Source organism: Mesoplodon densirostris, chromosome 6 (assembly GCF_025265405.1).
Source record: "Mesoplodon densirostris isolate mMesDen1 chromosome 6, mMesDen1 primary haplotype, whole genome shotgun sequence".
In the NCBI taxonomy this organism is placed as follows: domain Eukaryota; kingdom Metazoa; phylum Chordata; class Mammalia; order Artiodactyla; family Ziphiidae; genus Mesoplodon; species Mesoplodon densirostris.
This window is the reverse complement of record NC_082666.1, coordinates 7,300,529-7,325,061: the sequence shown is the minus strand read 5'-3', so window position 1 is coordinate 7,325,061 and position 24,533 is coordinate 7,300,529. Positions and strand designations below refer to the sequence as shown.

Here is a 24,533-nt window from a genome sequence, read left to right as displayed (position 1 = left end):
AGCCCCTGATATCCTCCCCACCAACATCTGGCCCCTACTCTTCTCTGACTTCCTTGTCAACCACTCTTCCTCTCCTTCACTCTGCTCCAGCCCTATTGTCCTCCTGCTGTTTTCTAAAAATCATCAGATATACTACCTCAGGACCTTTGCGCTTGCTGCATGGCTTGCTCCCTCCCTCCCTTCAGGTCTTTGCTCAGATATCACCTTATTAGAGCCCTTCTCTGACCACCCTCTATAAAAAGGCCAACCCCACTCTCTGGCCCTTACTGTGGCCCTTCCTGCTCTATTTTTCTCCACCCTACATATATTTTTCTCCACCTTACATATATTTCTGATTTGCTGAATGAACTAGTGAACTGAAACAGAGAGACCCCCTCACCACTGGCAACCACCCCCTGCCCTAAGTACACTCTCCTGTGACCCTTTTCAAAGCTGTCCTCAATGCTCATTCTAACCAGTTTGAACCCTGAAGAGAAACATTCTGTGGGAAAGATCATATGGGGTGATTCCTCCATGGAGGCATCAGGCATTCCCCCTCTGATTTAAAAATCAAATGTGCTGACAGGCACAAAGACTGGAAGTCTTGGACTCCTTGGGCCAAAAAGCAGCCAAGTCAAGTTCCACCCACAGAGCTATAGCAGCCAGCAGTCAGTTTCACTTTCAACTCACCTATCAGGCTCCCTTGGCCCTCAGGTTTGCTACCACCCCATCCCTTTGCCACCCTGTTGGATTTCCCCGCGCCTTGTCATCCCTGAGCTTTCAAGCACTGCTTTGGGGAAACTTAAGCTCATCCAACAGGTAGGAGGGGCAGAGGCCGCCTCTTTCAGCCCTGCATCTATCCCCCATTTTGTAGGGGCATGCGACAGGGCGTCATTTTCTTTCTGGAGGAAGGGTGCTCACTTTTAAAGGCATGTTTCTCAGACCTGGCAGCAGGGGTAGAGAAGGGAGTCCTCCCACCACTGGCCGAGATGGACCTTTGCAAATGGTTGCAGCGGCGATGGTGAGGCACCGGAGGCAAGAAGGGAAGGGGGGAGGACGCAGAGATATCCTTTGGCCCCGGGAGCGGACGGGATGCTTCCTCGGCGAGGAGGAGCGGAGAATGCGGCCCGGGAGATGCTGGGGAGGCATGGAATTTAGTCAGGCTAGGGCCGGGGTCTGCGGAAGACGAGGGTCGGAGGGGTGGAGCTTGGGATCCCAGGGACAGGAGCCCGGGGCGGGATGAGGGTCGCGCCGTGGGGGACTCCGTGGCCATTACCTTGCCCTTAGGGCGGCGGGCGGGGCTGAGGGACGCCGGGTGCTGGCTCCGGGGCCCGGCCCCTCCCCCGATCCGGCTCCTACGGCTCGCAGCCTGCAGCTGCCGCCGCCTCCGCTGTCAACAAACCCGGGGAGCGTCACTTCCGGGGCCGCCCCTTAGCAACAGCTAACGGGGTCCCCCGACTGGTCCCGCGGCGAACGAGGGCGGCAGCGGCCGAAGGTTCCGGAGCCCCGCGGCGGCTCCCCTCCGGGACACCGGCTGGGTCTGCGGGTGGAGGAGGGAGTGGTTGGTCCTCACCGCAGTCCTCAGCGCGCTCCTCACGGGCTCTCGCTGGGCTGGGGGGGCTGGGGAGGACCCGCTCGGTGACACCGGCTTCCGGGCCCGCTCTGGCTTGTGGTTTCCCGGAGTCCAGGGAATGGTTAAGGGCGGACTGACTCCACCTTCCTCGTCAGCACGGACATGCCTCCAGCGCCAGCCCCTACATCCAGCGCCCTATTGAACATCTATCCCTGGCTTATCCGCAGGTAGCTCGCACCCACGCGTCCAAAAGCGGTCACCATTTTCCCCCCGAAACGCGCTGCTACTTCTCCAGCTAGTTAATGCGCCCTCCAGGCAACTCGGCTGTCACCTGGGAAATGAGTCGGCCTTGACCCCTGCGTTTCCCTCAGCTCTTCTTCCAGTCGCCAAGTCCTAAGGATCTCTCAAACCAGCCCCTCCCCTCCTCCGCCTGTAGTGTCCGACTCTGTCCACCATCATTTCTCCTCTGGATTTCTGCAACAGCCTCCTAACAGAACTCCCGGCTCCCTCCCCTCATCCTCTCCACAGTTCGACAGTGAATTTTCCAAAACCAATAAATCTGATCAGAGCACCCCGCTGCTTATAACCCTTAAGGTAGACAAGGATGATCTGTCCCCTGTCTCTCTCCCCACCCTCTTCCCTTATTTGGCCCCCCCCCCCACGCTTTCATTCTCCAATTCAGACAGTTTAAAGCAGTTTTGGTTCTTTTAATGATCCTCTTCTCTTCCATAGGCTCAAATAATTTCTTCCCTACTAAACTTTTCTTGCTCCCATCTATATCCAGCACACACTCCTCGTCCTTCTGGTCTCAGTTTAGATGCTATTTTCTTGAGGAACCCTTTCTTGACACGACCCTCCTAATAACTACTTTTGTGGATGTTTTCGTTCTGCACAGTATCTTTTAGTCTTTGACTACGTGTAAGCATGTTTGTACAATTTCGAATCCTTTGAAAAGTCTTTTGATTTTGAATTCTCAAAATAAGATGTGCTTGTTTAAATAAAAAATCTAAACAATACAAAAATATATGGTGGAAAAAATGAAAAGTCCCATTCAAACCCTAACCCAACCCCAATTTCATTCCCTTCCCCAGAGGGGACCACTCTTTAACAGTTTGGTGAGTATCCCCTTAGTCCTTTAAAAATATGCATGCATATGTAAGAGCTAAAACTATAAAATTCTTAGGAGAAAATAAAGGCATAAGTCTTTGTGATTTAGGGTTAGGCAATGGTTTCTTAGATATGACACCAAAAGCATAAGCACAAGAGGAAAAAATAGACAAACTGGATTTCATCAAAATTAAAAACTTTTGTGCTTCAAAGGGCACCATCAGGAAAGTGGAAACACAACTCACAGAATGGGAGAAGATATTTGCAAATCACATATCTGGTAAATAACTAGTAATCCAGACTATATAAAGAATTTATGACTAAATAATAAAAAGACAAGTAACCTAATGTAAAATAGGCAAAAGAGCTGACTAGACATTTCTCCAAAGAAGATATGCAAATGGCCAAGAAGCACACGAAAAGATACTCAACATCATTAGTCATCAGGGAAATGTAAATCAAAACCTCAAAGAGGGCTTCCCTGGTGGCGCAGTGGTTGAGAGTCTGCCTGCTGATGCAGGGGACATGGGTTCGTGCCCTGGTCCGGGAGGATCCTGCGGAGCAGCTGGGCCCGTGAGCCATGCTCCTCAGCGGGAGAGGCCACGGCAGTGAGAGGCCCGCGTAACGCAGAAAAAAAAAAAAAGTGAACATTTTAAAATAGATCATAGATCTAAATGTAGAACCTAAAACTATAAAACATGTAGGAGAAAATCTTTGTGATATCAGAGTATGTAAAAGTTTGAAGGATATGACATCAAAGGGAGTGTGGACTTTATCAAAATTAGGAACTAATGCTCTTTGGAAAAAAAAACTGTTAAGAGTATATAATGGCAAGCCACAAATCACAAGAAAATATCTGCAAATCGTATATTTTAAAAAGACATACCACCTCATACCCATTAAAATGACTATGATCATAAAAATAGAAAATAACAAGTGTTGGTGAAGATGTGGAGAAATTGAAACACTATGCACTGTTGGTGAAAATGTAAATGGGTATAGCCATTATGGAAAATAGTATGACAGTTTCTCAAAAAATTAAGAATAGGATTGCCATATGGTCCAGCAATTCACCTTCTGTGTATATACCCAAAAGCATTGAAAACAGGGTCTTGAAGAGATATTTGTATACCCATGTTCATAGCAGCATTATTTGCAATAGCCCAAAAGTGGAAGCAACCCAAGTGTCCATTGATGGATGAATGGATAAACAAAACATTAAGTATTATTCAGCCTTAAAAAAGAAGGAAGTTCTCTCATGCGGAAACATGGATGAACCTTGAGGACATTATACTAAATGAAATAAGCCAGTCACAAAAAAAAGATAAATACTGTATTATCTCATTTATGTGAGATACTTAGAGTAGTCAAATTCATAGGGACAGAAAGTAGAATGGAGGTTGCTAGAGGCTTGGGGAGGGAGAATGGGAAGCTGTTTAGTGGGTGTAGAGTTTCAATTTTGCAGGATGAAAAGAGTTCTGGATATTAGATGCACAGCAATGTGAATGCTGTGCTACTGAATTGTATAATTAGAAGTGGTTAGGATGGTAAATTTTATGTTCATTTTGCCACAGTTAAACTAAAAAAGATGTGCATCCAGAAAAATCTAAAGAATTCCCCAAACTCAATTTCAATAAGAAAATAAGCAATTCAATAAAAAAAGGGAAATAGATTTGAACAGATAACTTCCCCAAAGAAGATATATAGATGGCAAACACATGAAAAGATGCTCAATGTGATTAGTCTTTTTTTTGGCTGCGTAGGGTGTGTTAGTAGCCGCGCCTGGGCTTCTCTCTAGTTGAGGTGTGCCGGCTTCTCCCTAGTCATGGCGCGCGGGCTTAGTTGCCCCATGGCATGTAGGATCCTAGTTCTGCGACCTGGTATTGAACCTGTGTTCCCTGAATTGGAAGGCGGATTCTTTTTTTTTTTTTTTTTTTTTGCGGTACGCGGGACTCTCACTGTTGTGGCCTCTCCCGTTGCAGAGCACAGGCTCCGGACGCGCAGGCTCAGCAGCCATGGCTCACGGGCCCAGCCACTCCGCGGCATGTGGGATCTTCCCGGACCAGGGCACGAACCTGTGTCCCCTGCATCGGCAGGCGGACTCTCAACCACTGCGTCACCAGGGAAGCCCGGAAGGCGGATTCTTTACCCCTGGACCAGCGGGGAAGTCCCTGTGATTAGTCTTTAAGGAAACGCATGTTAGAACAACAATAAAATACCATTACAGACCTACTAGAATGTGTAAAATAAAAAGGACCGACCACACTAAGTATTGGTGAGGGCATAGTACAACAGAAACATTCATACACTTCTGGTGTGGGTGTAAAATGATACAACCATTTTGGAAAATGGTTTAGCAGTTTGAAATTTTTAAATTCATCCAGCCATTCCACTCCAAGAGAGAAGAAAATATATGTACATATAAAGACTTGCGCATGAATGTTCATAGCAGCTTTAGGTGTAATAGCCAAAAAATGGAAACAACCCAAATGTTTAACCTAGATGAGTGGATAAACTATGGTTGATTCATAGTTGAATGTTGTGCTGATACATGCTACAACATGTACAAATCTTAGAATAAGTATGCTTAGTGAAAGGAGCCAGATAAAAAAAATCAACAATTCTAGAAAACGCAAACTAATCTATAGCAATGGAAAGCAGGCCAGTGGTTGCCTGGGTATGGAGGTGGGGTGGGATGTACAAAAAGAGGAAGAAGGGAAGAGATACAAAAGGGCAGGAGGAATTTTGGGGGCAATGGATGTGTTTATTATTTTAATTGTGGTTTCACAGCTACATACATGTCTAAACCTATAAAAGTGTACACTTTAAATACGTGTAGTTTATGCAACATCAATTATATCCAAAAGTTGGTAAAATTGTATTAAAATGAAACCAGCGGAATTCCCTGGCGGTCCAGGGGTTAGGACTCCATGCTTTCACTGCTGAGGGCCCGAGTTCGATCCTTGATTGGGGAACTGAGATCCTGCAAGCCGCGCAGCACAGCCAAAAAAAAAAAAAAAAAGAAGAAGAAGAAGAAAGAAACCACTGGGGAGAACCTATAATATTTCAGTTTAAAAAATTTTATTAGTGCTTGTCAAATTGCTCTGTGAAAAGTCTGTACAGGTTAACTCTCTTTAAAGCTGTTTGAGAGAGGTCTGTTTCTCTACAACCTAGTGATGGTGGGTGCAATAAATACTGATGACTTTTCCCAGACCAAGAGGCACAATATGGTTGTTCAATTCATATTCCTCTGAGTATTAGTCCAATTTATTGTTATTTCAGGTTCTAGCGAGACATTTTTATTTCCTTTTTGTTTTAAAGAAATTTATTTATTTATTTATTTATGGCTGCGTTGGGTCTTTGTTGCTGCACGCAGGCTTTCTCTAGTTGTGACAAGCGGGGGCTACTCTTCGTTGCGGTGCGCGGGCTTCTCATTGCAGTGGCTTCTCTTGTTGTGTAGCACAGACTCTAGGCGCGCAGGCTTCATTAGTTGTGGCACACGGGCTCAGTAGTTGTGGCGCACAGGCTTAGTTGCTTCGCTGCATGTGGGATCTTCCTGGACCAGGGCTCGAGCCCGTGTCCCCTGCATTGGCAGGCGGCTTCTTAACCACTGCGCCACCAGGGAAGTCCCATTTCTTCTTTGAAGTGCCTGCTTATAAGCTTTGCTGTCTTACCTCCTTCAGGTGTTTGCTTAGACATCACCTCAGAGCAGTTTTCCTGACCCCCTATATAAAATTGCAGCCCCTCCCGCTGCCCACTCCTGTTTTATTTTCCCCTGTCGGAATTTATCACCATCTGATGTACCATTTAGTTTACTTATTTACCTTATTTAACGTCTAACTCCCCTCACTAAAACGTCAATGCTTCAAAGGCAGAGATTTTTGTCTTTTATTCACTACTAAATTCCCAATACCTAGGACATACCTGGCACGTCGTAGGCACTCAATACATTTCTTGAATGACTGAATACTTTTTTTTTTTCTTCTTGGGGTGTTTGTCTTTTTCTTGTTGATTTAAGAACTCTCTATACATTAGGGAGATTAACCCTTTATCATAAAGGGTACATATATTTTCCCCTGTTGATGCTTGTCTTTTCCTTTACCATTTAGAGACTGAAAATTTTAGGTAGTTATATATCTGTCTTATATTTCATGGCTTCTGGGCCTTATGTCTTCCTTCTCCAAGATTCTAAACATTTTTCTATATATTTTTCCTTCTAATCCCATAGGTTTTTTCCCTTGCAGAGCTTTCATTCATTCAGAATTTACTTTCCTGTCAGATGTCAGGTAAGAACAGACCTTTATTTTTTTCCAAATGATAGCCAACTGTCTTTTTTTTCTTTCCTTTTTTTTTTTTTTTTTGTCTTTTTTTTGTCTTTTTTTTCTTAACACGTTGTTTGTGTTTTTCCCTGTCTTCCTAGTCAATCTTTCAAAGGGCTGGTGGTATTTTTTTTTTAACCTGGAAAAAATTCCTGTCCTGTTGTGCAATAAGTCAACATTTATTCATTTCTTATATTTCATGCAAAGGAACATAATCTTTGTATTCTGAAGAAACATTTAGCACAGTACCTAGCACACAGTGGGAGCAGAAATTGTGGGATGAGTGAATAAAGGAACAGGTGTCCCTGTGCTTGCTCCATGGAGTAGTGAAATTCTGGTGGGCAGCAGCTGAGAGCTGGAGGGGGGGTTGAGATTATACAGTCCAGTGATAAACTTTTCACCGATCTGTGGAGAAATATAAAAAATAAGGACAGGAGGGCTTCCCTGGTGGCGCAGTGGTTGAGAGTCCGCCTGCCGATGCAGGGGACACGGGTTCGTGCCCCGGAACAGGAAGATCCCATATGCCGCAGAGCGGCTGGGCCCGTGAGCCATGGCCGCTGAGCCTGCGCGTCCGGAGCCTGTGCTCTGCAACGGGAGAGGCCACAACAGTGAGAGGCCCACGTACCGCAAAAATAAATAAATAAATAAATAAATAAGGACAGGAGTTCCCTGGTGGTGCAGTGGTTGAGAATCCGCCTACCAATGCAGGGGTTCGAGCCCTGGTCCGGGATGATCCCACGTGCTGCAGAACAACTAAGCCTGTGTGCCACAACTACTGAGCCTATGTGCTGCAACTACTGAAGCCCGCGCTCCTAGACCCCGTGCTCTGCAACAAAAGAAAGCACTGCAATGAAGAGTAGCCCCCTCTTGCCGCAGCTAAAAAGCCTGTGCGCAGCAACAAAGACCCAACACAGCCAAAAATAAGTAAATAAATTTATTTAAAAAAAAAAATCTAGGGCCTCCCTGGTGGCGCAGTGGTTGAGAGTCCGCCTGCCGATGCAGGGGATACGGGTTCGTGCCCCGGTCTGGGAGGATCCCATGTGCCGCGGAGCGGCTGGGCCCGTGAGCCATGGCCGCTGAGCCTGCGCATCCGGAGCCTGTGCTCCGCAACGGGAGAGGCCACAACAGTGAGAGGCCCGCACACCGCAAAAAGAAAAAAAAAAAAAAAAAAAAAAATCTGCCTGCCAATGCAGGGGACAAGTGTTTGATCCCCGATCTGGGAAGATCCCACATGCCGCGGAGCAACTAAGCCCGTGCGCCACAACCACTGAGCCTGCGCTCTAGAGCCCGCGAGCAACAAATACTGAAGCCTGCATGCCACAACTACTGAGTCCGAGCACCTAGAGCGTGTGCTCCACGAAAGGAGAAGCCACTGCAAGGAGAAGCCCGGGCACTGCAACAAAGAGCAGCCCAGCTGGCTGAGTGCAGCAATGAAGACCCAACGCAGCCAAACATAAAATAAATAAAATTTCCCTTCTCAAAAAAAAAAAAGGACAGTTATGCACATATGCGCATATAGGTGTAGAGAAACATCATTGTGAGGCTGCCAACTGTTTTTTCTTGGGAAGGATCCTGAAATTTTGGCTTTCCTTTTCTACTGTCCTGATATGATGATAAATTTCATGTTCATGAAATCCAAAAGTCAAGGAAACACCGAACTGTAGTCCTGCTCTTCCACCCAATGTTTACTGAACCATCTGCTCTGTGCAGTCACAGCTATAGGCGTCGAGGGTTCAGCAGTGAAAAGACCAGCCGGAAGGCCTTGTATAGTTTAGTAGGGAAGGTCTACATCCCTGAAACGATAACTCAATAGCTTATTGCAGGTGAGGAACGTGTAAGGAAGAGGACAAGGTGACAGGTATACTGCCTAGATGGAAGCTGAAGCCCAGGAAAGCTCAAGGAATAGACTTGGGGAGCACAGACTGCGCGGTCACCTGCGCGAGCTCAAACTTAGAGCACTAGGTCCGCGAGCCTCGTAGGTGGGGGAGCGGAGGCGGGGCCGTGTTCCCGGCGTTCTCTTGCCCCGCCCACCCCGCCGCGCCGCCAGACGGCAGAGCGGAGAAGGGGTGGCACGTGAACGGGGCGGGGCGGAGCAGAACGCGCGCGCCTGAGGCTGAGTTTCCGGTCGGAGGCCTTTGCCCAGCGCCCCGCGTCCCTGAGGGGCGGCGGCGCTGGCGGCGGCGGCGGCAGCGGGGGGATCCGGAAGTCAACACCATGTCGAGTCTGCACAAGAGCCGGTAAGAGGCCACTGGGGCAGACCAGCCAGGCCGCTCCTGGCCAGGTTGCCCCTTCTGACCTGCGGAGGGGGCGCGCGGATGCGGCCGTGAACCGAGACACCCCCCCCCCCGCCCCTGGCAGAAGGTTTTGGGCGCCCACTTTCCAACCTCTTTGCTGTGGGCCTGAGGGGGGCACGGAGCGTGGACACCTCTCCTGCCCCTCGGTGTCACCCCTTTTCTCTCTGTCTTTCTGTCTCTTCCTCACCCTGGATCCCTTCCCCTGGTGTCTTCCTCTTCCAGGGCCTCGATGCCCGATCTCACCCCCACCTCCTGTCCTTTTTTCCCTTGTTAACCCTTTGCCCCAGTACCCTAGTCTATCCAGATGCTCCCCGTCCCACGTGTCCTTTTCTTACTAGAAATGCTAGAAAACCTGGATTCTCCAGTTTGTTCTCTCCTCAGGCCAAATCCTGCATCGTTGGCTAATTTTGCTCACTCTTCAGTTTTCCTCCAGGACTTTTTTTTTTTTAAATTTTATTTTATTTACTTTTTATACATCAGATTCTTATTAGTTATCTATTTTACATATTAGTGTATATATGTCAATCCCAATCTCCCAATTCATCCCCCTCCCGCCACTTTCCCCCCTTGGTGCAGGACTTGTTTTTTAAACCTTTTGTCCTTGCCTTCGGGCAGGCCCAGAGGTCTTCTAATGGTTATATATTTGAGCTTGGAATGCTGATTACACAGGTCCTTGTCTACAGATCAAATTACTCCTGATTCCTAGGGTTTTTTGAGTTCAGATAGCAGCAGTGTGTTGGGCCTGGCCAGCAGGAAGTGCCCTATAAATGCCAGCTCACTGAATATTAGAATGTGTCTAATTTCATGGTGCTCATTTGAGAACCTCTAGACAAGAATATCTCTACATTTCTGGGCTTAGAGGAGAAAGTGATCTCTGGTTCTCCAAAGCTGCCTTTGGCCAGGTTTTGCTTGAGCTTTGCCATCTTTATGTCCCGAAGGGGAGGGAGGAACAGGTTGGAGACTGGTGGTGTAAGGGAGCTGGGGGCTTTAGGAGTGGTCGCTAAGCCTGTCATCTTGGGATTTGGTTGTGCTTCATTTGCCTCCCCCTCCCTCCTTCTAGGATTGCAGATTTCCAGGATGTCCTGAAGGAGCCCACGATTGCCTTGGAAAAGCTTCAGGAACTCAGTTTTAGTGGTAAGAGGCAGCTCTCGGTCTCCAGGGTTTTCCTAGAGCAGCATTGTGACTAAGATGGAGGGGGAGGTGCCCAAGGCCACACCTGGCCAGTTCTGGGGGCCAGCCTGCCTTTTGGGGCCATCTCCAGCTTCTGTGGAGCTGAACAAACCAGTGACTACCCTGAGCTTGGAGGGGGTTCCTGGAGCAGTGGCGGCCACAGTTAGCATGCCTGTAGGCCTTAGACAGGGTGCTTATTGGCCTATAAATGATGCTGATTGCTTCCTGACAGTAACTGGAGGGCAGAGGGGAGACTTTGTGAGCCGAGGTCAGGTCTTTCCTCATTCCTCAGCAAGCTTCCTGTCTTGTAGAATTTGGTTAGCTGCAGAGTGGTTCCTGCTTCTATCCCTGGCTTAGGATCAAAGCCAACTCAGGCAACAGTGAACTTTGGTTAATGGTAAGATTCCAGCCTTGAGACACTCACTTGAAGGAGCTGAACCCCAGCAGCTTTTGACTTTGCCCTCCGTGGCCTGTTAACTTCTCAGCACAGAGGCTTTTGCTTGTCTTTAAAAATACCCCAAGGTGTTCTGGGTAGCTTCTTGTGACTGCTCTGCCCTTGTAACTTTGTCAGCAAGTAATGCTTGAGTTGCCCCCTTCATCCTCATGCAGATTCTGAGGTGGGGGCATTAACTCCTGTTCACGGTACGGGGGAGATGGTAGCAACAGCTGCTTTAGCGAGGTTCATGACAGTATTTCAGGAGAAGTTTGTCTTTCTGTTCAGGAATGATATTTAGGCCCTGAAGATCTTTTTTTTATTATTATTTTTTAACATCTTTATTGGAGTATAATTGCTTTACAGTGGTGTGTTAGTTTCTGCTTTATAACATGGCCCTGAAGATCTTGAGGGGTTTGGGCATCTGTGCTGAGCTGAAGAATCTGCCAGGCCCCAGGGGATGCAGCCTGCTGAGTTGGGCTCTAGAGTCAGACAGACCTTTGTGTGAGTCCTTGATTTCTCTGTCTTTACAGATGAGTTTCTTTATCTGTAAGATGGGGACAATGATGCTGATCTTGCCTACTTACTAGGGCTATAATGAGGATTAAGTGAAACAATGTCCGTAAAGCCCAAAACACTTAGCATTCATAGCTTTGTTTATATTCCACAGATACTTATGGACTACCTGTTGTGGGCCATGCCCTGGGCTAGGTACTGGGACTGTAAGACAAATTTGGTCCTCGTCTTTCTGGGGCTTACCCAGTAGTAGGGGTTAAAGATGTTAAATAAATATACAAACTACATTATACGATCCCATTTGTAGTGGATGTTGTGAAGAAGAAGTGATGGAGCTATTATTTATGTCAAGGGACCTGACTTTGTTTGGGAAGAGATGGTGGTTGGTAAAGGCTGCTCTGAGGAAGAAATATCAAGGGTGAGAAGGTGTTATCCTCAAAAGAACATTCCAGACGGGCCACGGAGAGAGAGTACACACAGGATTAGCATCTAGTCTAGTGATCTTTCTGGCAGAAAACCATCCTTGAAGAAGTACTTCTTGCCCACTCCATTCCCTGCCGACTGGCTCTGAGGTGGAGGACTGGGGGGTTCTGGGACTCTGCAGGGGCGTGACCTTTGCCTGCTATGTCCACAGGCATCCCCTGTGAGGGCGGACTGCGGTGCCTCTGCTGGAAGGTGGGTGTGCCTGGGGTGGAGCTTCTGCTCTGCTGAGAGTCCCTGGGTTCCTGCATGGGCTACCCCCACCCCTGGCCCCTTCCTCCTGTTCTCTGTCTTTCCTTGCTTGTCCCAGGAAGCTTTTCTGGGAAGTTCTGGGTTTTCTGTTTCTCTTGCCGTCCCCTCCAGGATCCCCTTGGGGATGGAACACTTTGTAATGCCAGCGAAGCCCTCTGCTTCCTGGTCCAGACAGCTCAGTGGAAGTGATGCTTATTGGGACAAAAAAAGGCTGTGCTTCGCCTAAAGCCTTTCGCTGAGGTGGGAGCAGAACCCTGGTGTCCTGGTTTCCAACCCCTTTGAGCACAGAGTGTTATTATTGTTTGGAAGAGTCTGTGTGAGGAAATGCAGTAGCAAGGGCTGGTTCAGGATGAAGGTGGGGGAAGCCAGTGGGGAGAAAAGGGGAGGCTGCCCCCAGCCCATGCCTGTGTTCCTGGGTTTTATTTTGCCCATCTTGCTGTCTCCGGGCTTTATCAGACATTTTCTTTGAGGCCTCTCAGCCTCCATCTACTTCCGGGGTTGGGCTGGGGGAGTCGCCAGAGCTTTGCTCTTCTCTCTCTGCAGATTCTCTTGAACTACCTCCCCTTGGAGAGAGCGTCATGGACCTCCATCCTGGCCAAGCAGAGGTGAGACCCTGACAAAGGGGGATGATGGGAGGCCCTTTGTATCAGAGCAGGTGGTGTGAGCCCGGCCCACTTCCTGTTGCTGCTGCTGCGCTCTGGGCTCCCTGGGTGAGACCTCTGGGGACCATCCCTCTCCCTTCTTCTCTCCTACAGGGAGCTGTATTCTCAGTTCCTGAGGGAAATGATCATCCAGCCTGGCATCGCCAAGGCCAACATGGGTGTGTCGAGGGAGGATGTGACCTTTGAGGACCATGTGAGTGGGGTCCGCAGTGGGGACCGAGGCTGCAGAGCGGGGAGAGGTGTGGGCTTTGGAGTGGACTAGGTGCCTCATGCCAGAGGCCAGGTGCAGCTGGTCTTGGTCCCCTCTGGCCCTCCCGGTACCTCATTTCTGCTTGTAGCTGCTCAGCCCCCGAAGGCTGTTGTCTCTCCCTGTTCTCCGCAGGCTCTGGGCCCAGTCGGGACCGTAGGCAATGACTGGGGTCACAGGAGCGTGTGCGTGCAGTGCTGAGCCAGATCCTCCACGTGCATTGTCTGCTTTCCTCCTCACTCCCCTTCCTCGAGGAAGGTTCTGTGATATTATAGTTGAAGGGAGTCAGAGCAGGGCCGGTGGGAGGATAAACTGGCTTTGTGTGGCCTGGAGGAAGCCTCGTTCCAGCCACAAATATCGAGCTCCTCCCTGGTGCTTTGCAGTCGGGAGATGGAGATGGGTTGGACCCAGGCCGATCCTCCAAGGACTGGAATTGGCAACTCAAAGTAGTAATGAGTTAGATTCGAAGAGACCTAATGATACAATATTCATTCATTCAGCAGGCAAGCGTTTAGTGAGCACCTGTTACATGCAGCATTCTAGAGGTACAGACAGGAAAGACAGAGTCCTTGCTGTTCAGGGAAGCACTCAGAGCGGAGTACGGGGCTCGGCTGCCGGGTGTGGGGTATGACTGTGCTTTGGGAGGCTGCACAGGGCCTGTGCTGCCCGCCAGCTAGCTCACGGGCTGTCTCAGCCACAGCTGGGTCTCTGGTGGGAATGGTGGCTCGGAGGCACTGCTCAGGCCCCCAGGCTGGTGTCTGTCCCTGGGCTTCTAGCCGGCCAAGGACAGAGCAGCTCATTTTCCCTGACAGCCACTCAACCCTAACCCCGACAGCCGATGGAACACGTACTTCAAGGACAACGAGGTGCTGCTGCAGATCGACAAAGATGTCCGGTGAGCAGGGCGCTGGGCGCTGGGCGCTGGGCGCTGGGAGCCGGCCCCTGGGGCTTCTGTGGGATTTCCAGTCCTTCTGCCCTGTCCCTTCCCAGCCCAGGCCCGCAGGGGCGTGTTTGAGGAACTGCTGGTGAGCTGTCCTGGTAGCTGAGTCCAGGCCCTAGTGATAGCAGGCCTGGGGTGGGGCTGGCGGTGCGGTGAGTGCCCTGAGAGCCCGGCTCTCCTCTCTCCCTGCCTTAGTTTCAGTTGTAGCCCTGGCGTCTGTGGATTCATCTCTTCCTTCCTTCAGCAAATATTGAGGCCCCGCTACATGGCAGGCTCAACGGCAGGCTGGGCGTTGACCACGGAATAGACAGACATGGCCCCTCTCCTTAAGGAGCCTAGAAGCTGGCAGGGAGGACGGGAAGACGGATGTTCAACAAAACAGACCTTCCGTGTCACTGAAGTTTGTGGAGAATGCTCTAAAGGCAGAGTTCAGGGTGCTTCAGGGCACCCTGAGGTCGGGAAGCCTCGCCTGAGGTGGCAGCTGAGATGGGAGGAGCGGGCACCCTGGGGCAGGAGGGAGGGGAGGGGAGGGCCGTGTGGTGCTGGGCCAGGAGCTGCCGTGGGAGGCCCTGCGAGCCTGCAGAGCTTGGCTGTCCGAGGAGCAGTGCAAAGGCCTGTGTGCCTGCAGCCACCCTGGAGGCAAGCAGGGGTCAGACCATCGCTCCATCCCAGGGATGTGGGGCAGGCGTGCAAAGGTTTTAAGTACAGGAGCAACAGGGTCAGAAGCGTGTTTTTTTTTAAACTGTGAGCTACGCTGTGTGCATGTGCGTGCCATTTCTCTTGGTAGAGAAGTGTGGAGACGCCGGCTGTGCTGTCCTGTTGGGTGGGCGAATCTGGCAGCGGGTGACTCTCCCACAGGGCTGGGTGAGGGGCCGGCAGGCCTGTCTGCAGTGGACCCAGTGGTTAGAGCTTGGGTTCTGAGTCTGCCCGCCTGCTTTCAGTTCTGCCTTCACCGTTTGTAGCTGTGTTTCCAGCCCCTCGCCCCCTGGGGCTGCTCCTCTCCTGTGCTCATTGTGCCCGCAGTGGGACCCCAGCCCTGGGCGGCTCAGCCAGGGGGCAGAACGGGCTCTTGCCTCCTTTCTTCTCAGGCTGGAGCCTCTACTCGCCAGGTGTTTAATAGCCCCATTTAAGTCAGGAACCACGTCTTGAACCCAGTTCTGGGGAAACAGGTTCTTACCCTGGTAGTGATTGTAGCACGTTGTTCAGTGTTTCTAGAGGGCAAGTTTGCAATGTGCTCTGTATAAGATCTTTGGAAAATGTGCGTGTACTGCAGTACATATATTTTAAAAACTTGATCACGATCTAGAGCCTGTCTCCCAACTTGCTTTTTTCTCTTGCTCTGTCTTGAGCATCTCCTATGTCAGCTGTGTAATATTCTGTTGTATAATGTGTAACTTAACAAAACTTCTTTTACCATTTTAAGCCACAATGCAGTTGATACGTTTGTACATATGAGATATTTTTGACATGGAAAGACGTTTGTTTTAAGAAGAGTTAAGACCCTAAGGACACTTAAGAATACATATGCGTGTGTGTGTGTGTCTATTTGCAAATACACGTAAGATATATGGGTATGTATACATATACCATGACTATATTGCTTTTGAAATAAAATGTTATTAATTAAAACACACACACACACACATACAAGAGGCTTGGAGGATGCTGGGGCATCTGGCAGCAGGGTGCTGGTGGGATGCCTAAAAATTCCATGCTGAGTAACAGTCCTCCCCTGTTCCCTCTTGACAGAAGGCTGTGCCCAGACATATCCTTCTTCCAGAGGGCCACCGAGTACCCCTGCCTCCTCATCCTGGATCCGCAGAATGAGTTCGAGACCCTTCGTAAGCGGGTGGAACAGACGACACTGAAATCCCAGACGGTGGCCCGGAACCGGAGCGGGGTCACAAATGTGAGAGGCAACCTGGCAGCCCCAGGGATGCCCCGTGATGGCCTTTTCCTTCCTGCTTCTCTTGGACTAGTGGCCACAGGCCACCAGACCCCTGACCGTCTGCCCCGAGAATTACCCAAAGCAGCCTTGGTCCTGCCCAGTCCCCCTCCAGGCTCTCTCTGAAAGTCAGGCATCGAAGGCTGGTGTAATGGGTGTGGGGGAGGGCCCTGCTGTGCAGTGAAGGAGCCACACTTCTGGTCTGTGGTGTAGACGGCGCTTGGAAAAGTAACTACCAGTGTGATGAGAAAGTGCGGTGGGAACAGTGATGGGGGGAGCCCACCTGGTCTGGGCATCAGGGAAGACTTCCCTGAGGAAGTGACATTTAAGCTGAGGCTCCAAGGATGAAGAGGAAAGAGACTTCCAGGTGGAGAGGATGGCATGTGTGGACGTCCTCAGGCCGGAGAGAGCTGGGTGTGTTCAAGGAAGGGAGTCCAGCATGAGGTGGGGTGGGGCGGGGTCGGTGGGGGGGTCAGGGGGGAGGGCTGCTGGAGGATGCTGGAGAGGTGAGTGGTGGTGAGGCCAGCGGGGCCTTTATCCTGAGGGCTGGGGACCCCTGCACCATTCTAAGAGCAGGGATGTGATTTAAGTCTGCCTTTATGCAAGATTTGACTGGCGGGGGCAGGAATGGAGGTGGAGAGGCTGCCTGGGAGGCAGCTGAGGTGTCCAGGCAAGGGTGGGTGGGGCTGGGGGCTGGTGTGAGAGACCTAGGAGAAAAGAATGATAGGTGTTGTGTTGGCCAGGTGATGCTGAGTGTTTGAACCTCAGTCTTCTAGCAGATTCCTGTGATTCTGAGAAGCTGCTTGTAGCTAAACAAGTATGTTGTCTTGTTCCTTAATTTACACCTCCTCCTTTGGCACCTGGAGCTTTGACTTGTTCCTCAAAAATTTTCGCTGTCTTCCAACAATGGAAAAATCCTCTGGAACCTCCAACAAGCTAAGCTCGTTTCTCCCAAGTGGAGTGACCGATCAGGGCTTTGTGTTTCTAGGAGAGTAGCCGTTTTCCACCACAGGGGTGACGGGGCCGTTCTGGCTGATCCCTGGGTTCCACGTGCTGGGTGTGTCAGGAGGTGCCAAATGCTTGGCTAAATGGCCCCGTGGCTGGCTAGGTTGGTGGCCCTCCTGCTTGGCTGCTGATGTCTGGCTGCATGGCAAGATGGGGACCCGGCTTCTGTCATTCATTTTACTACAGTAATTGGTGGCTGAGAACGGATTTTAGGTTTGGACCTGGTCCTGGTGATAGAGAACCGGACCGCAAGCTCCATCGCTAGACCTCTGGACCAGTGGCTGGGCAGTTTGAGTTTAAGCGGTCTGTTTGACCCTGGACAACTAACACCAGACTCACCTTCCTGGGCCTCCGCCTCTTCTTCTGTAAACTGGGTGTAATCATTTCCGCCCTGTCTGGCTTTTGAATTGCCCAGAGGGTGAAATGAGGTCATGGCTGTGCAGATTCTTGGAAAGCAGTGGGCACTCTCTGAGGCCTGGACCTCGGGTTCTGGAGTGAGCTGGCCTGGGCTCACTTTAATGCGAGATGTCTGATGAGTGGCCTAACATTTCTGAGCCTCAGTTTCCTCATCTTGAAAATGATGTTGAGAGAGTATCCTAGGCTGTTCAGGGCATTAAACAGGAAGGCTTGTGGAGCTCTGTTTTGCAATAGAACACTCCGGGTAAACATGAGTGAAGTGTGTGTCTGTGTGCACATGTACACGCATGTATATGTGTATACACGTGTATATATAGTGGAAAAGGGAGTTTCCTGTTTCCAGGACCCTGGGCTTCCAGGGCAGCTTCATGCTCTGTCCCTGCGTGGGTGTACCTGTGGCTCTCAGACAGTTAACCCCCGGCACCTGAACCTTTACGAAGCTCCCAGGGGATCCTGATGGTGGGGACCTGTGCTCCGTTGCATGAGTTTTCAGCGGGGATCATCACCTCTTCGTTCATCTCCCAACTTTTTCTTATGAAAATTTTGAAACATTCAGAAAAGTTGAAAGTCAAGAGTACAATGCACACCTATATACTTTCCACCTAAATTCAATAGTTGTTAACCTTTGGCCATGTTTGTGTGTGTGTCATATATAGACAGACGTCCTGACCCTTTACGTCCAAGTACTTCAGCAGGCATCCCGTGAGAATAAGGGCATCCTCCTCACCATTGTCTCATCTACGGAGATTAGCCGTAATCCGTAATGAGACCTCACACCCAGTCCGGGATCGGGTGTCCTCAGTCGTACTAAGAATATTTTCGTCGTTTTAAATCCCGACCAGCACCTCTTCAGGGTTTATGCGTTGCATTAGGATGTTACGTTTCTTTAGTGTCTTCATCTGGCTTCACTCCCTGCTGCTCAACATTTGGCTTTTTGAAGAGTCTTAACCAGTTGTCTGTTTTTGATATATTTTTATATTTTTTAAGTTTTTTTTAAATTGAAGTATAACTTACAATAAATGCACAAATCTTAGGTATACAACTAGATGAACTTTTTCTTACGTATACACCCATGTAACTGCCAACCAGATCAAGACATGGAACATTCCCATCATCCAGAAAGTTCCCTCATGCCCCTTCCTAGTCAGTACGCCTTCCCTCAGAGGTAAGCACTATTCCTGACCTTTTTATCACCATAAGTTAGATTGCAGTCCATGTGGCTTGCAGAATGTCGCACATTCTGGATTTGTCTGCTTGTTCCCGGTGGTGGTGGACGCGTTCCTCTGTGCCCTGGGTTGCCCATGAGATGGGAGCTAGGTTTTGGCTTGAGGGTGAACATAAGCAGTGAGAACATGCTGTCTGTAGTACCACCCTCCTTAACGGGCTGCTTTTCTCCCCCAGATGAGTTCCCCGCACAAGAACGCGGCACCCTCATCCGTGAACGAGTATCAGGTGCTGCCCAACGGCTGTGAGGCCCACTGGGAGGTGGTGGAGCGGATTCTGTTCATCTACGCCAAGCTCAACCCTGGCATCGCTTACGTGCAGGGCATGAATGAGATCGTGGGGCCCCTGTACTACACCTTTGCCACCGACCCCAACAGCGAGTGGAAGGGTAGATAAACGGGCTCCAGGCTAATGGGCTTTATTGTATCAAGCTGGGAAGCTCACTTCCCTCTTTTGGGCCTCCATTTTCTGTCAGATAATGGGGCTGGCCTGGATCATATCTGAGATCTCTTCTGGCTTGAACTTTCTAGAATGTTAGATGTTTACTGATCTCTTGCTATCTGTAACTGAATTTCTGGTAGAGGAGATGAGCTGTATATACAGGAAGCTGAACGATAGAAAGGATTTAGGAAAATCATGATTTGAAAAAATGTCAGCAGAAGAGCACGTAATCATTCGCTTAGCTCGTGGACAGCATTGTCAGGTGTGAGAAGAAGGAAGTGATGTCCTTAGTCTGGGGGTGACCACGGACAGAGGAGGGGCGCAGCCTGACCAAGGCAGGGTGACTTGGTGAGGCTCAGAGGGGAGGGGGTCTCACGTAGCTGAGCGGTGGGGTGGGACACGGGAGGGTGCCAGTTCTCTCACGGCTGCCCTCACCCTGCCCGTCTCTCCCAGAGCACGCTGAGGCGGACACCTTTTTCTGCTTCACCAACCTCATGGCTGAGATCCGGGACAACTTCATCAAGAGCCTTGACGACTCACAGTGTGGCATCACCTACAAGATGGAAAAGGTGTACTCCACCCTGAAGGATAAGGACATGGAACTCTACCTGAAACTGGTGAGGACCCCCAGCACCACACGGGCCAGGGCAGACAGAAAGGGGTGGAGGACGGCAGGCTCCTGAGCACCCCAGGCCCAGGATGAGGACTGGCTTGAGTCTGGGGATTGGAAGTGGCTGCTGCTGCCAGGGAGTGCTGAGCCAGGTACCGAGGCGGGGCCGGGTGACCTGGGCAGCAGGTGGTGGGAGCCTAGCGGGCTGGGGGTGGGGGAGGTGGATACAGTGCCCCGTGTGCCGGGCGCGGTGCAGGGCCTTTACTGTGTGCTGTTAGTTCAGCCTGTTAGTCCTCCAAGAAAGGAAGTATGAACTTCATTTTTAAAAAGTAGTGGAGTGGCATTCCATGTTTATTTCAGGAAACAGTTCAGTAAAAAGGATATTTACTTATAAACAAAACAAGTTTCATGAACAAGAAGATACATATAAACATTTCTTTTTAAACAAATGTGGAATCATGTCTTGCTGTTTTGTAACACGTTTTTTCGGTCAGTAGTAGTCACTGTGGCTGACCAGAGGACTCGTCTCCATTGGGAATAATTGCCTTGCAGGGTTGCTGTGTGGAGTAAATAAGTGAGATATTTACCATGTTAAGCACAAGGCCGGACACGTAATGAGTGCGCAATAATGGTTTCTCTGTCCATAAATCCAAAGTTGGAATCTGTGTAGTGTACTTACTAATCTAAGGAGCGAATATAAAAGTTTGGCTATCTGGCTTCTCTCACAAAACATCAGATGATCTGACCGCGTCGGCCGGCAGCAAGCCGGAGCCGCCCTCTTCACTGAGCGAGGCTCCCTGGGCAGCCCCGTGCCGTCGCCGCCTCGGTGTGCCTGGCGCTCACGCGTGGCCTGCTGCTTGTATGAGTTCGTGTCTAATAGGTTGCGTGGCGTTCCGTGGCAACCAGCCAACACGGATTCTTGCACCCACCCTGCACCTCTGTCTCCCCAGCAAGAGCAGAACATCAAGCCCCAGTTCTTTGCCTTCCGCTGGCTGACACTGCTGCTGTCCCAGGAGTTTTTGCTGCCTGATGTCATCCGGATCTGGGACTCCCTGTTTGCCGACAACAGCCGCTTTGACTTCCTCCTTCTGGTCTGCTGCGCCATGCTCATGTGAGTGTGGCCGCGAGCAGGGGGTGGGCAGGGCCTGCTCTTGAGGGGCTGGTGAGAGCTTCTGGGATTCTCAGGCGAGCATCAAACCAAACTTGCTGCGGGTGCGGTGGGGCGGCAGGCGGCAGGCCTGCACTCAGAGTGGCCCAGGGGCCCAGCGCTTTTGTTGCTTGTTTTTCTTAGACTGATCCGGGAGCACTTGCTGGAAGGAGACTTTACCATAAACATGCGGCTCCTGCAGGTAATGCAGTTTGGAGGGGCAGGCTCAGTCTTTAGCCATGAGACAGACACTTCGCAGGCGGCCGCCCCATGCCAGCTGCTGTGACAGGCTGCGTCAAGATCAGGAGAGGGTAGCAGGGCTTGAGAGTCTGAGGCAGATCTGTGTTTGGATCTGGCTTTGCCACTGACCTTGAGTGTGGTGTGGCCTTGAGTGAATGACTTGGCTTCTCTGAACCAAGCTGGTTCAGAGAAGCCAAGTCATTCACTTAAGGCTGCAACTTATCACCCAGTATGTGGTAATAATGCCCGTTGGTAATCGTGCTCAGACGGGGGGAAGGAAAGTGTGGGCCTTAGTGGTTAAGAACATGGGCTTGAGAGTCAGATGATTTTGGTTCTCCCGTGCTAGTCATGTGACCTAAGCTAAGTGGCAACCTCTCTAGGCCTTAATTTCTTTGCCAACGCCTGGCCTGGGGTTGGTTTTCAATAACTTCATTGACTAGATCTGTAAAATGGGCAGATTCACAGTAAGCCCTCGTCGGGCTGTTGAGGTGACCCAGTGAGCTAGTACATGGACAGTGTCCGGCCCTGTTCCAGGCTCATTGTCAGTGGAGGTCAGGGTTCCATGGCAGGAGTGGGGAGAGGTGAAGCAGGTGGCCCTTGTCCTAGGGGAGGGGCTGTGACACCTTTTGGGTGGTGACTGGTTGGGTTGGTTAAGTTACTGCTGCAGTGGGTGTAGTATAGCTCCGGGCAAGGTTTGGGCAGCCTGGGGCTATCCTGTGCTCCCTATCCCTTAGGCCCGGGGTCCAGCATGGTGGCAGGTCTACTGGAGAGGGCCGGGGGCAGCAGAGGTGGTGAAGGGTGAGCTGAACTCTCAAGCATACTGCTGGCCTTTCCCCTGCCCAGGATTACCCCATCACAGACGTCTGCCAGATCCTACAGAAAGCCAAGGAACTCCAAGACTCACAGTAGCCTGGCGGCAAGAGGCCCAGGTTTGGGAGAGAAGCCACCGCCGACCCCTGTGCCCTGGCTTCTGGGACGTGCAGGAGCCCGTGGGGTCCCAGCCAGCGGGGCCGCTGCAGGATCAGCCCGCTCCAGGCCTCTCACCCCGGCCGCTCCCACGGGGGCCCGCTGTGCCCTGCTCCTTCCCCACTCCACCCCTTCAACCCTGGACCCTTCGCCCAGGCTGCTGAGCAGGGCAGGAGCTTGTGAGGTGGTGTCCCGGGGCTGGGGCAGATGCGGGCCCTGGGGGCGGGCAGGGGCCCCTCCCTGCCTCTGCTCTGCTGCTCTCTTCCTGCTCTCCTGCTCGTCTTCTGGCTGGTCGGGGAGGTGCTTGGCAAATGAGCCAGAAACCACTTCTGGAGGTTGGTGCTCGGCCTTCTCCACAGGGAAGGTGACACCGTGAAGGAGCTAAGAGGCTGCCAGGCCCAGGTCTCACCCTCTGTCTCTTTGCCACGGGGTGTGTGTGTGGTGCGTGGTGTGTGGTGTGTGGTGTGTGTGTGTGTGTGTGTAGTTGTGGGTTGCTGTGTATGTCTTTTAATCCCCCTCGAGTGCGCTTCTCTTCCGTCTGTGTGTGTTTCCATGTGTATGGAGGGAGGTGACTCCCTCTTGGTCTTTGCTTCTCCTTGTCTGTCTCTGCCTCCGTCTCCCTCTCTCTCCTTCCACCTCTTTCACTGAGGGTGTGTGGCTCTCACTCTGTCCGCCCCCCTCTCCGTTGCTCGCTCTCTCCCCTCTCTTTGGGCCGCCTTATCCCCAGCCTCTCCCCCACCCTCCTTGCTATGCCCAAGGACCCTGGAGACAGAATGAAGAGTCAGGCTCAGCCAGGCTCCTGGAGGTCAGCCCTGACCTTCGCAGCCTGTTCCCATCTCCCAGCTCTAGGCTCCCAGGGCCCCCAGTCCACAGTGCCTCACTCGAGGGCCCTGAACCCTTGCCCCACTGCAGGATTCTTGGAAACCCAGAGTTGTTGAGAATTAATAGCCCATGAAGCTTTGAGCCTCACCCACCTGCCCAGGGAGGGAGGGGGAAGGAGAGGGAGAGCTGGGTCTTCCAGAGGTTCCCCCAAAAGTCCTTCTCTCCCAAAAGAAAAAGGACACTAAGGTTGGGATCCAGGTGCTTCTGAGATGTAGTCATTCCCATGGCTTCCAGGTGCCGGCCCAGGGCAGGCGAGTCCCATAAAGGGCAGTGGGATCAAAGGGAGCCTCTCTGGGCCAGGCGTGGCCAAGCTCAAAGGCCTGGGTCCTGTCAGGGCCAGTAGAGCCATGTCTCCCTCAGGCAGGGGAGCTGAAGGAGGTGCAGGCCCTTCTCCGGTCACCTGCTCGGGCTGCTCCCAGGATGTGGGGCACATGCGTACTGAGTAGGAGCAGCCGGCTCCTCCCACGCTGGGCTGTGGGACTGGTGGGCCTATTCTGACCAAGGCCCTCCCTCCTTTTGTGAGGAGGCAGCTCGTTTGCATCTGGAAGGTTGGGTAACGTAGCACGTAGCACGGGTCCTCTTCATCTCCCCAGGCTGGCCAGCAGGGACCCTCAGGCCCCCCGGAAACTTCCTTAGCCTGACAGCCAGGACTTGTGGCTATGGGCCGGGGACAGCTTCCTCAAGGAGGCGCCTTTCCGGGCTGTCCCTTGGATGCTTCTAGGACTCCATACACTTGCCTTTTTCCTCCTCCTCTCCCAGCACAGTATTTGGGAGATTTTTACTATTTATTCAGACTCCTGGTTATTTATTGCAGATTGGCAAGTGCTTGATTTGGGGATGAAGGGTAGGGCTGGAATGGTGGAAACCAGCTGGAGTCATGGTCTTCCTGACCTTCCAAAGTCAGTCAACATCCTCTCCGCCTGCCTCTGGGACCTTCCTGGTTTTCCAGCAGGTCCTGGCTGGGAGGGCCCTGAGCTCTGTAATAGAACTGGGTGTAAGGGAGACAAGAGAGTTGGTATCCTTGCCAGCCTCCAAGACACCGGCATGGGCTGCTTCCCAGCAGCCTGGCTCACCCTCTTCCCAGAACTTGTTGGGTTGGTTAAGTTACTGCTGCAGTGGGTGTAGTATGCAGTGGTTCAGTCACAACTTGATCCCTTCACAGCCTGTCGCTTGGGCCACAGCCTGGGTCCCAGCAGACACTGCCCAGGACACCTGATCCATTGCCTCTTCCCTGTCCCTCTGCCTTCCCTCTTGGGACCATACTAGAATCACTGCATCTCATTTGCCTCAGTGGCAGACCTGGGTCCAGTGCCCTCTCCTTGACCTTGTGATGAAGGTCAAAAGAGCACAGGGACCACGTCCAGGTTAGACTGAGCTCGCCAGTGGGAGGACCTGCCCTTGGCAATTCTCCCTCCCCAGACTCAAGGGAGATCGCCAGAGAGCTAGAGACCCCGAGGCTTCCTGCTTGGGAAACTGCCCCCAGGACTTTGGACACTTAGAGAATGGGCTGTATGAATTCAGCAGGTCTCATTCCAAGGGTCAGAATGTTAGTCTGCTTTTGTTTTTTCATCTGTTTCGTTCTTTGAATCAATGCTGTTGATGACAAGTTGTCTTTAATAAATCATGTGTTCTTTGCAGTGGGCATTGGTTCTGTGAGGGGCTGAAACCTTCAAGTCTTCTGAGC

At 51.3% G+C, this 24,533-nt stretch overlaps 2 protein-coding genes across 4 annotated transcripts in view; one reads left to right on the top strand and one right to left on the bottom strand.

Annotated features, from left to right (window-relative positions):
• Window positions 1-1,537, bottom strand: part of ZER1 (zyg-11 related cell cycle regulator) — a 29,351-nt gene extending 27,814 nt beyond the window's left edge. Inside the window, exons 1-2 of one of the 3 annotated variants that reach the window (XM_060101730.1) lie at window positions 1,256-1,536; window positions 924-1,116 (exon numbers count right to left, since the gene is read on the bottom strand). The gene's annotated coding sequence lies outside the window, so the exon portion shown is untranslated. Of the gene's footprint in view, window positions 1-923; window positions 1,117-1,255 lie in introns of all 3 variants that reach the window. The other 2 variants (XM_060101731.1, XM_060101729.1) reach the window with 2 other exon arrangements.
• A 7,538-nt stretch (window positions 1,538-9,075) lies between these two features.
• TBC1D13 (TBC1 domain family member 13) lies at window positions 9,076-24,486 on the top strand. The gene is made up of 12 exons (XM_060101007.1): window positions 9,076-9,215; window positions 10,333-10,406; window positions 12,026-12,066; window positions 12,667-12,728; window positions 12,879-12,978; window positions 13,845-13,927; window positions 15,722-15,881; window positions 18,741-18,951; window positions 19,458-19,621; window positions 20,565-20,725; window positions 20,906-20,963; window positions 21,845-24,486. The coding sequence occupies exons 1-12, from the start codon at window positions 9,193-9,195 to the stop codon at window positions 21,908-21,910; spliced, it is 1,203 nt and encodes a 400-aa protein (XP_059956990.1). The 5' UTR covers window positions 9,076-9,192; the 3' UTR covers window positions 21,911-24,486.
• The last annotated feature ends 47 nt before the right edge of the window (window positions 24,487-24,533 follow it).